This window comes from Aotus nancymaae, unplaced genomic scaffold (assembly GCF_030222135.1).
Source record: "Aotus nancymaae isolate 86718 unplaced genomic scaffold, 86718_ANA_hifiasm-v0.15.2.pri h1tg000036l, whole genome shotgun sequence".
Classification (NCBI taxonomy): Eukaryota; Metazoa; Chordata; class Mammalia; order Primates; family Aotidae; genus Aotus; species Aotus nancymaae.
Genome location: NW_026988450.1, coordinates 80,772,544 through 80,785,244, shown reverse-complemented (window position 1 = coordinate 80,785,244; position 12,701 = coordinate 80,772,544). Strand labels below are relative to the sequence as shown.

The 12,701-nt window shown below is 36.4% G+C and overlaps 1 protein-coding gene across 2 annotated transcripts in view; it reads left to right on the top strand.

Moving 5' to 3' along the window:
- The window catches only part of DNAAF11 (dynein axonemal assembly factor 11), a 92,987-nt gene that overhangs the window by 18,555 nt on the left and 61,731 nt on the right, over positions 1-12,701 (top strand). For both annotated transcript variants that reach the window (XM_064384602.1, XM_064384603.1), the window contains exon 4: positions 11,790-11,962. In XM_064384602.1, coding sequence (XP_064240672.1) covers positions 11,790-11,962 — 173 coding nt within the window. The remainder of the gene's footprint in view (positions 1-11,789; positions 11,963-12,701) is intronic.

Below are 12,701 nucleotides of genomic sequence, written 5' to 3'. Positions count from 1 at the left end.
TATTGATTTGTACTTACACTAATAATCCTTGTGAGTACCCATTTCTACACAACTTCACCAATACTTTCTATAAACAATATTTTTTTAACATAGGAAGATATTTTTGTTTATTTTTATAGTAGCCATCCTATCCTAATAGGTGTGATGTGGTATATTATTATATTTCTGATTTGCATTTACTTAATGACTAATAATGTTGAGAATTTTTTATGTACTTGCTGGCCATTTGAATATCTTCTTTGAAAAAATGTTTATTCAAAACTTTGGCCATATTTAAATTAGTTATATTATTTGTCTTTTTATTGCTAAGTTGTAAAAGTTACATATATATTCTATATGCTAGACTTTGATCAGATTATTTGATTTGCAAATATATTCTTCCAATATGTGGGTTTTCTTTTCAACTTTTGTGATGGTGACCTCTGAGGCACAATTGTTCTTAATTTTGCCTATAGCTTTTTTTTTTTTTTTTTTTTTTCCCTATAGTTGTCTTTGGTTTTATTATCTGGATAGTAAGGGCCTTTATTGAATGAATTGAGAAGTGCTTCTTCTTTTTTTTTTTTTTTTTAAAGAAAGAAAGAAAGAAAGAAAAAAAAATGAAGAAGAGGAAGAAAAAGGAAGAGAAAGAGAGAGAGAGAGAATGGAAGTATTGCTTTCTTGCCCAGGCTAGAATGCAATTTAGTAATGGGTATTGAAAACCTCTTTTATACCAATAGTTATACTTGATGTAAACAGGAAAGAATAAGGGAAGAAAATAACAAACTAGCAGCCAACCAATATTTCATTTAAAACCTATGAAATGCTATGCGATTACTGAGGAGTGATTTACTTCCAATTATGTAGTCACTTTTGGAATAGGTGTGAGGTGGTAATGTATGTTTTGTGTATTTGAAGTGGAGAGTTCCACAAATGTTTATTAAGCTTACTTGTTCGGGGTCTGAGTTCAAGTCCTGAATGTCCTTGTTAATTTTCTGTCTCGTTGATCTATAGAATCGTTAGCTCTTCTTGGTACATTGATCCTTTTGCCATTATATAATGTCCTTCTTTGCCTCTTTTGCTCTTTGTTGCTTTAAAGTCTACTTTATCAGAGGCAAGAATTACCTCTCCTGCTTTTTGTTTATTTGTTTATTTTTACTCTCTGATTGGTTGATAAATCTTCCTCCTTCTCTTTGAGTCTTTGTGTATCGTTGCATGTGAGATGGGTCTGAATGCAGCATACCAATGGGTTTTGGCTTTTTATCCAATTAGAATATATATAAGTTTAATACTGGCATTTGATGCTAGCTGGCTGTTTTGCCCATTAGTGTAAATTTTTCATTGTGTTAATGCTCTTCTCTTTTTGATATATTTTTGGAAAGGCTGATATTGGTTGTTCCTTTATATGTATAGTGCTTCTTTCAGAAGCTCTTGTAAAGCAGGCCTGGTGGTGGTGAAGTCTCTAAGTACTTGTTTGTTCACAAAAGATTTAATTTTTCCTTCAATTATAAAGCTTAGTTTGGCTGGATATGAAATTCTGGGTTGAAAGTTCTTTTCTTTAAGGATATTAAATATTGGTCCCCACTCTTTTCTGGCTTGTAGGGTTTCTGCTGAGAGATCTGCTGTAAGTCTGATAGGTTTCCCTTTATGGGTAACCTCACCTTTCTCTCTGGCTGCCCTTAGTATTTTCTCCTTCATATCAACCCTAATAAATCTGGCAATTATGTGCCTTGGGGTTGGTCTTCTTGAAGAATATCTTTGTGGTGTTCTCTGTATTACCTGGAGTTGAATATTACCCTGCCTTGCCAGGTTGGGAAAATTTTCCTGAATTATATCCTGAAGAGTATTTTCCAACTTGGATTCATTCTCTTCGTCACATTCAGGTACGCCTATCAAACGTAAATTAGGTCTTTTCACATAGTCCCATATTTCCTGGAGACTTTGCTCATTCCTTTTCATCCTTTTTTCTCCAATCTTGTCTTCTCATTTCATTTCACTGAGCTGGTTCTCGACTTCTGATATCCTTTCTTCTACTCGATCAATTCGACTGTTTAAACTTGTGCATGCTTCGCGAAGTTCTCGTGTTGTGTTTTTCAGCTCCATCAGTTCACTTATGTTCTTCTCTAAATTGTCCATTCTCGTTAACATTTCGTCAAACCTTTTTTCAAGGTTCTTAGTTTCTTTGCATTGGGTTAGAACAAGTTCTTTTAATTCACAGAAGTTTCTTATCACCCACGTTTTGAAACCTGCTTCTGTTATTGGAAGACACTCATAATCTATTAAGCCTTGTTCCGTTACTGATGAGGAATTGCGATCCTCTGTAGAGGGAGAGGCATTCTGATTTTGAGTATTCTCTGCCTTTTTATGCTGGTTTCTTCCCTTCATTATATATTTATCCATCTGTCGTCTTTGTAATACCGACTTTCTAACTAGGTCTCTGAGCAGACGTCCAACTTGTTGATTCCCAGTGCGGAAATCTGAGCAATCCACTGTGCCGGCCAAAACAGCGGTGTTAAGATTGAAGGTGCTTTTCTGCCCAGGAATCTCCGGACTCTGCACCACAAACTGGCACGCTAAGGCACCAGCAAAACCACCACGCTGGCCACAAGAGTCACCTTGGCGACCCGTGAGGCTCCTCTGCTGGGAATCTCCTGGTCCTTGAGCAACAAATATTCGTCTGAAAGTGTGGCGTCCTCTCGTTCTCTGCGCTTTCACTGGGAACTACAAGCCCGAGCTGCTAGTGATCAGCCATCTTGGATCTCTCTCCCCCATGAGAAGTGCTTCTTATTTGATTTTTTTTCAGAAAGCTTGTAAATGATTTGTTAATTCTTCTTTAAATATTTGTTGGAATACACCAGGAAAGCCATCTAGTCCTGGACTTTTCTTTGGGAAAGTTTATTATTAATTTAATCTCTACTTGTTGTAGGTCTATTCAGATGTTCTGTTTCTTCTTGACTTAGTTTTGGAAGGTTATGTCTTTCTAGAATTTATCTACTTCACTTAGGTTATCTCATTCATTACCATTACAGTTGTTTTTACTATTCCCTTATAATGTTTTTCATTTTTTCTTTAAGGTCAATAGTAAAATCTCATCTTTCATTCCTGATTTACTAAATTTGAGTGTTCTCTTTTTTTTCGGATTAATGTGTAGCTAACAGTTTGTCCACTTGGTCAGTTTTTTCAAAGAACCAACTTTTGATTTTGTTGATTTTCACCATTGTTTTATATTCTCTATTTTGTTTACTTCCATTGTAATCCATATTATTTCTTTCTCTTTATGTTTTTTCTTTTTTCTAGTTTCTTAAGGAAACTAGTAGTTTCCTTAAGAAACTAGATTCTTAGGTTATTGATTTGAGGTATTCTTTTTCATGGAGGCATAAATAAAATTCTATGAATTTTCCTCTGAGCATTAGTTTTTTGCATCTAAGTTTTGATATGTTGTGCTTTTGTTTTAATTCATCTCAAAGTATTTTCTGATTTCCTTTGTGATTTTTTTCTTTAACCCATTACTTATATAGCAGTATTGTTTAATCTCCACATCTTTGTGATTTCCCCACATTTTCTTCTTTTACTGATTTCTAGTTTCATTCCATTGAGGTCAAATAAATACTTTCTTTTCTTTTAACTACTTTAAGCTTATTGAGACTTGTTTTATGGCCCAACATTTGATCTATCCTAGAGGCTGTACATTTGAGAAGAATGTGCATTCTGCTATTCTTGGGTTTAAGTTCTAAATATGCCTGTTAGGTCTAGCCTTTTGTTTGTTTCTTTCTTTCTTTCTTTGCCTTAATGTTGTTCTACTCTTCCATTTTCTTACTGATATTGTGTCTAGTTGTTTTATCTATTATTAAAAGCAGGTTATCGATGTCTCCAATTATTATCATTGAATTGTCTATAGCTCCCTTCAATAGCGTCAGTTTTTGCTTTATATAGTTTGGGACTCTGCTCTTAGGTGCTTATATGTTTATAATTGTGTTATCTTTTTGATGAATTGATGTTATTATTATTATAAAATGTCCTTAGTTGTCTATAATAACAATGTTTGCCTTAAAGTCTTTTTGTTTGGTATTAATATAGTCACTCCAGATCTCTTTTTTTCTTTTTGGTTACCATTTACATGGTATAACTTTTCCTATCCTTTGCCTTTCCAACTATTTCTATCTTTGAATCGAAAGCGCTTTTCTTTACAGCATTTAGATGAATCATGTTTTGATGTTGAATCCATCCTGTCAATCTCTGCCTTTTAACTGGGGAGATTAACCCATTTACTCTTAATGTAATTAACAATAAGACAGAATTTGTATCTGTTATTCGCAATGTGTTTTCTATATATCTTGCATCATCTTATGTCTGCCTTGTTCTGTTTTTGGATTACTGTTTTCATTTTTGTTATTTTTCATGTGTACCATTTTAATTCCCTTGTTCTTTCTTTTACTATATATTTTTGAGTTATTTTCTTAGTGGTTTCCCTGAGAATTACAATTAGTATCTTAATTTACAACAATTTGGTTCAAATTAATACCAACTTCCTTTCAATAGTATACAGACTTTGCTCCTATATAGTTTAGTTTCCCTTCCTTTGTTTATGCTGTTACTGTCACATATCACATCTTTATTTATTATATGCCCATTAACATAGATTTATAATTATTTCTTTTTGAAGTCATCTTTTAAATAATTTAGAAGAAAATAGGTACAAACAAAAATATATTTATATTGTCTTTTATATTTACCTATATAGTTACCTTTTGTAATTGTTTTTACTTTATCACATAAATTTGAGTTTCTTCTTTTTATTTCAGCCTGAAAGACACTCTTTACTATTTCTTATAGCATAGATCTGTTAGTGAAAAACTCTCATTTTTGTCTATGTAAAAATAATTTATTTCCCATTTTTTAAGGGGAGTTTTCCCAGATTGAGAATTATTTGTCAATAATTACATTTTTACCCTTTCTTTCTTTTTTTTTTTTTGAGACGGAGTTTTGCTCTTGTTACCCAGGCTGGAGTGCAATGGCGCGATCTCGGCTCACCACAACCTCTGCCTCCTGGGTTCAGGCAATTCTCCTGCCTCAGCCTCCTGAGTAGCTGGGATTACAGGCACGCGCCATCATGCCCAGCTAATTTTTTTGTATTTTTAGTAGAGACGGGGTTTCACCATGTTGACCAGGATGGTCTCGATCTCTTGACCTCATGATCCACCCGCCTCAGCCTCCCAAAGTGCTGGGATTACAGGCGTGAGCCACCGCGCCCAGCCCATTTTTACCCTTTCTTCATTCCTTCCTCCCTTCCTTCTTCCATCTATCCATCCATTTATCTACCTATCATCTTTTCCAGTAACTTTATTTTATATTTGTTAATCTCTCCAACAACTTCTTTCAGTTGGATTTTAGTAGTAGTATACTGCTCTTTTGTGCCTTTTAACTTGTTCTTTTATTTAAATCCATTTTTTCTTGTTATTGTACATTTTAAAATATTTCACCAGATTCAAATCCCAAATAATCATTTTGTTTTCATCTCATTCATCTAAAATAATCATTTGTGTTCATTTTATAGTTCAGTCCATTTACAATTAACTCTTTATTTTGGCCATACTTTTTTATTCTTCTGAACTTACTTCTATGCTCTGATTGCTTCGTTCCTGTGGTGTGTATTTTTATTTTATGGATGAGATATCTTCTAAATATCTTTGGAGATTCTTGTTAGAGCTTTTTGTTGTCAATTTTTTTCATCCCCTGAATTATCTTATTCATCTGAGATTTTCTGTTTTATTTTGAAGGCTTCTGTCTTGTGCTATTTTTCTCTAAATATCTGGTAACATTTGGTGTCTGATCATAATCACAAAAGATATGGTGTATTAGGTGGCTTGTGTGACTTACTCTGCAGTTGTGAGGTTCTGCTTGCCTATCCAGCCTCAGCCTGTCTGGCAGAGCCTCTGTGCACTCTGTGAGTGGGTGGGACATGCTGACTGGCAGACTTCACTTTAGAGTGCAGGGCCATGGAGCAGAGGCAGGCAAGCTGCTCTCCCCACCCCACTGCCATCTGCTAAAGCTGAAATTAGGAGGACTTTACTTAGGTCATGGTGGATTTTAGCCTATTTGCCTACTAGAGTAGAAATGGATAGTCCAATGACTATCAAGATTATTTATTAACAATTATATAAATATGACTCATATGCTTTTATTTTTCATTCTCAAAAATTACCATTGCCAAAGCCCCCAAAACTGCCTGAGTCCTGGGATCAAGAAGATCCTTTTCATCATTGGCATTTTTCTGCATTAGAAATAGTCATTGCTCTCTCCCAGCTAACATTTTACAGCCCTGTTCTCCTGTGAACAAATGGAATAAAAAAATGTATTCTGTGTCCATGTTTTGTGATAATGAAGTTTCTATCTAAAATGTCAAAGAAATAATTAAAAACTGGCACTCTTGGCTGGGTTGTCCAGGGCTTGTTAGTTTTGTGAAGTCAGTATTCTTACCCATATGAGAAGTTGTTTGTGTGATTTGCTTTATTCATATACCACTAGAGGGCAGCATCGTCACTATTGTCTTTTTTAACTTGGCAAACTGCAGGCCCAGTTAAAGGCCTGGTAACTGCAGGCCAGGTAAAAGGCCACCTCCTGCCTTTTACCTGGACAGGTCTTCTTTTTGTGCTCTGCCTTCCAGCTTTAACACAGATGAACTGGTGTGGGGTAGCTTGAAGATTGTTTGGTGAGGGCGGTGAAGGGGGATAGTGGGAATGGAGGATGCATCTTATCTGCTGGCAAATGTGCACTTTTGTTTAATTTTAAGGGCTTGAGGTGACAGGAGGAAGATGAAGGTGTACCTTCAGCACATCTGCTTAAGTAAATCTCAATATAATTTAAAAAATAAGTTGTTCTGCTTTTTTTCCTTGGATGGCAAAAAAAATACACACACACACACACACACACACATATATATATATATGTATGTGTATATATATATATATATGTATATATATAGCTAGTATCCTTTTTTCTTTTTCTCCAGTTGAGGATTCACCAGGGTAGAATAAAGTGCTTTTGTTTTCCATCGCTTACCCTAACCCGGAAGGAGAGGTGGAATTTCCCATAGCATGAGCTTTCCCACGCTCCTTGGGTGGTCGATGTTGTTGATTTCCATGATTTTTAGACCCCAGAGGGTCCCTGAACTGGATCTCCACAGAACAGGAGACAGAGGCTGGGTCTCCACTGAAAGAAGCGGTGCCTAACTCCAGAGAGATTTTCTCAAGGTTGACCAGTTTGGCAAGGATTGTTCATCTTTAGGATGACAAAGGTAGTTTAATTTCTTAATTGTAGTCCAAGTAGAAGAAACAGTAAGATTTGACACTGAAAATATAATGAACATTTGGAGGGTTCTTTATCTACAAAATTACAGCAGAATCCAAAGATGTGTGACATTTTCACCTCATTGGAGTCTTTCAAATGTCAGTCTTTTCTTATATGAAAGAAAAATGTAATTAAAATGTCCTCCAGAGCCTCCTAAAGTAAACTTAAGAAATGCCACCTAACCTATCTTAAGTCAGATTACCCCAAATATACCTTCCACATTTATAAAATTTATCATTTTTGCCAATGTAAAATAAACATACAAACATACAGATATAGGCTTAGTTATATTTATAGATACAGTTTTGTACACATCTTTCATGTAGTGGCTGAATCTACTATATAAATTATAGTCTGCTACATAAATTACAGTCTACTGTCATTTAACAACTACATTATCAAATTTATTGATGTAAATTGATGTGTTTTAAATGCAACCTTATTGTTTGGTGCTGGAGCTGTTTTTAATTATGTTTGTTATTATGAATAGAACTGTTCTGAACAGATTTTTATGAGTTACTTCTGTTTCCAGTTGAGATATCTAGCTGGGAACTTTTTTTTCCCCCAGATAAAATTCTAGCAATGGAGGAAAAAAGAATTTAAAGGCCTATTTTATGTATTGCTAGATTGGATGCTGAAAGGTATAACTCTTATCTCATAGGTTTACCGATACATATTTTTAATATTAGCCATGCTTTTATTAATTTAATAGAAATAATGATTTTAATTCCCCATTTCATTTATGTAATTATTTTTGAAGATGTGAAGTTAATTAAAAATCTAGACTATATAAAAGCATTTATTTATTCTTCTACATTTTGGGTATTTATCTTTTGCACAATTAATATTTTTAACATAGTAGCGCAATAGTTCAAAAGGTCACAGTGCTATACTTATGTCCCTTGTCAGTGCCCTCAGACCTCTAAGTCCTACTGTATAGAGGTGGCTACTCTAAATTCCCCTTGCTTCTAAGTGTCCAAATAATGCACTCAATATTATGTTTATCTCCAAGTATTGCACTTACATCATGCTTGTCTGCTATTCCTTGATATTCCTATTTTAGATGTCATCTATTAACTTCCAATGTAGAAGATGCAGATTTTGGTCTCTCACACCATTGCAAGGTTCTTAATTTCCTTCTACCCACCCTCCGTATATTTTCATATGACGACATTAACAGGATATCATAATGAAGTATGGGATATGGACCCATTTACAGGGACTGATCTTTTGAATTAATTCTTTTTGGTGGGGATATAACATTCGCTGCTCAACTCCCCACATCTAATCTCTGGCCTTTCTTATCCCACCTGCCTCCTCCTGCCTTCTTCCAAGCTGGTCTCTCCCTCTCCACCTGCGTCATCAATTCCAGGCAAGGCAGTCCTGGGCCATACCTCTGCCGGGTGGTGACAACTGCTTTTACTTATAGACTCAAGTATGTGTTCCACAGAATTGTGGCTTGAGAATTTTAAGAGAAGATGATGATGATATTTTAATAATAAATAGCTAACATTGGCAAAGAGACTCTGTAGCACAGGGGTCCCCAACCCCTGGGCAGAGGACCGATGGGGTCTGTGGCCTCTTAGGAACCAGAGGCACAGCAGGAGGTGAGCAGTGGGCCCAGAGAGCACTAGTGCCTGAGCTCCGCCTCCTGTGTGCTGAGTTAGATTCTCATAGGTGAGGAGCCCTATTGTGAACTGATCAGGCGAGGGACCTGGGTTGTGTGCTCTTATGAGAACTTAACTAATGCCTGATGATCTGAAGTGAAACAGTTCCATCCTGAAACCATCCCACCCACTATCCGTGGAAAAACTGTCTTCCATGAGACAGTCCCTGGTGCCAAAAAGGTTGGAGACTGCTGCTCTAACATACCAGTTCAGAGAATCTTTTCAGGTAGGCCAACCTGGGTCCAAATCCCAACTCATCCATTTAGAGCCGTGTAAACTTTGGTAATTTCCTAGCTCATTTGCATTGCAGTTTCAAGTATCTATTGCCAGATAGATCCCAGAAGCAGCCGTTGCTGGAGGATCCACTTCCAAGATGGTTGCTTCAGTTGCCATCTGGCGCTGCTTCTTGGTGTGTTTCTTTCCACAGAAGCAGATTTTGTTCTCCCTCACTGCTTTTACGATTCTCCAGGTGGCTCAGGGTGTCTGAGCACGGTGGAGTGAAGGTAGCCAGATACTTGATCTGGCTTCTGACATGTCCTAGAGCAATTGTTCTTAGGGCAATCCTTCCAATGTGAGAATTTCAGATGTCTAGGCAGCCCCAAAACCTCACTGGTGCAGCAGTCTGTTGGTCAGGCAAGTCACTAGGGCCAGCCCCAACGCAGAGCAAAGGAGAAGGACTTGATGCCATCTCTCCATGAGAAATGATGTGAGTGCACATGATGATGGACATCTCAGAGCCAAGGGCCCACACTGAGCTATCTGACCTTAAAATAAAGATAATAATTGTGATATTTCTCTCATAGACATGATGTTAGGATTGAATAAGATACTGTGTATAAAGGGCATAATAAACACCAAATAAATATTGGCCATGTAGTTAATAAGCATATTGTGTACTTGGAGCATACTTACGACATTTGAGAAAACTGTGCTAACTTATATCTTAGTTTTCTATCAGTTTCATGTATTTTCTCTATTTGTACACTGTTAAATCTCAAATATAACCATGTTGCAAAATTTTAAGGAACAGAATGTTTAATCTTAATTCCACCACTGCTATTATCATTTTGCTATATTAATTTTTTTCTGTATTTTATATTGTTGTAATTTTAGTGTATGGGTGCTATTATATCTTACTTTTTCCACTTTCATTATATCGTAAACTCTCCTCCTCCATGCTGTGGTAGTTTTCATAACCATCATTTTGAATGTTCTTATAGCGTTAAATATTGAATAGATGTATTAGAGTTTGCTTGACCATTTTTCTACTTTGGGTCTCTTTCTACATGTGCTTATTTATTTTATGCCATGTAATTATATTTACTAGAATTTAGTGTTCAACTGTAATAGTCACCTACACTCTGTCTTGTCAATTCCATTTTTTCCCTCCCTTGCTCAGTTATCTTTAAAGTTGTTTTTCCTTTAGTTTTCACCTGGGCCAACTGAATTTCTTATTCAATATTTAATATTATAAGAACATTTAAATAGAGAAAATACATGAATCATAACTGAAGAGCATGTAGAACTTTGAAGAAATAAGTGAGAGCGAGGTCCTGGGCTATCAGCTGGCGATGGCTTTCTAGACATTGAAGGTTGCAAAATCTGCCATGTTAATCCCACAAACATGAAGCAGTCATAGGGAGAGATAATCTTATATTGAACCAAGCCCACAAAGGCTGCTACATAAACCAGGTCAACTCTTCTTAGTTCATGGAAAGAAACTGCAAGGTTTCTGCTCATGAGACAGCTGTACTTGCTTCTTTCCCTGTAGGTACATTGTCCACGAAGTCCTATGATAATTAGAGGGCTCATTGAGCTATTCTAATCATCATGTTTACTGACACTCTAGGTGGCAAGCTTTATGCTAAGCGCTTTACATGAGTCATCTTATTATCTTCACAACTTCGGACTCCAGTACTAATACTATTATAATTCTATAGATGAGGAGGCTGAAGCTTGTAACTTTTCCAAGGTCACGTTAGCAAAGATGAGGTAGAGGAGGCACTTGAACTCGTATCTGTCTAATTCCTAAGTCTGGACTCCTATCCACCAAATTCACATGGAATGTGAATGAGGGGATTAATTCAAATTCAAATTTGAATTTGATTCAAGTTTCCTTAGCATCTCGTTGGCTATCTCTGTAATGAAGGTGGATGGATCAGATTTACTATAAAACCCTATTTCAGTGACTCACCCTTTTTTCTATTATTCCTTTGAGCATCAAAGCATCTTGTTCTTTACCTTTGTTAATACCTTCAGTTCAGTTCTCAGTGGCCTTGGAGCCATTCTCTCTCCTAGGTGACTTTGCAAATATTGGTTCTGATGCACTGGTTTTATGACATGCCTTTTTTTTGGAGAAACTTTCCACTGTCACCCTCCAAGATGAAATGTGTCCTGCCGACCTGCTAAAACTCAGGAGGACAGCTTCCAGGTGCCCTGCCTAGTAGGAGTTTTGTTCTGAGGCAGCACCCACTGTAGTAGCAGCTTGTTCTTTTGCTTTTTTCATGCCAGATAGCGACCAGATCAAAACATTAACAAGCCTTGCAAATGTGAGCAGGGAAAATTATTTCCCCTGGCTGGAAGGACTCAGGGGGTGAAAATAAGGGGAGATAGAAAAATGAGTTAAGATGAAGCCTTTGAGTTGATATTTCTGAAGAATCACTTCATGGTAAGCAATGCAATATATCAGCAGACTAAAAATACTACAACTGTTACTTCCATTATGTGCTATTACACACGGTTTATTACCACTGTGATTTTTCTTTATTTGCTTTGTTTTCTTTTTATTTTTCTCAACAGGATGTGAAGAACTGGCAAAACTTGACTTGACTGTAAATTTCATTGGAGAGCTGAGCAGCATTAAAACCTTGAAGCACAATATCCATCTGAAGGAACTCTTTCTCATGGGGAACCCATGTGCTTCCTTTGACCACTATAGGGAGTTCGTGGTAGCAACTCTTCCACAATTAAAGGTATGGTTATTTTAATGGCACAGAAATCATGGAGAAATGAACATGAGCAACTACAATAATTCCTGCTTTACTTGCAGCAACAGTGAATGCGTTGCTTCAGATAATGGAATATTCCAGAGAGCCAAAAGTAATTATTTAAATGGCTAGACCTTTAATATTGTTTGAATAGTTTTAATAAATCCCTGAAAAATAAATTGCATACTTTTCACCTTTCTCATCCGAAATACACAGAACTTAATTTGACTTTTTCTCAGTGAGTTCAAATCATAGACGCAGAAGATTCATCATTACTGATTAGAATTCATTATTACTTACAGCAAGCCAAAAGTTTAGGGTTTTAGAGGTAGCTACAGCTATGTACCTTTGTATAACATAGTCTTAAGCTACTGTGCTTTTATAATTATTTTTATCGTTGCTTTTTCTTAACATATGCTCTATAGCAGTGGCTCACAGTCTTTTTTTATTTTTATTTTTTTTGAGAAGGAGTTTTGCTCTTGTTCTCTTGTTGCTTAGACTGGAGTTCAATGGGATGATTTCAGCTCACTGTAACCTCCCCCTCCTGGGTTCAAGTGATTCTCCTGTCTCAGCTTCCCAAGTAGCTGGGATTACAGGCATGTGCCACCACACCAGGCTAATTTTGTATTTTTAGTAGAGACGAGGTTTCACCATGTTGGCCAGGCTGGTCCTGAACTCCAGACCTCAAGTTATCTACCCGCCTCGGCCTCCCAAAGTGCTGGAA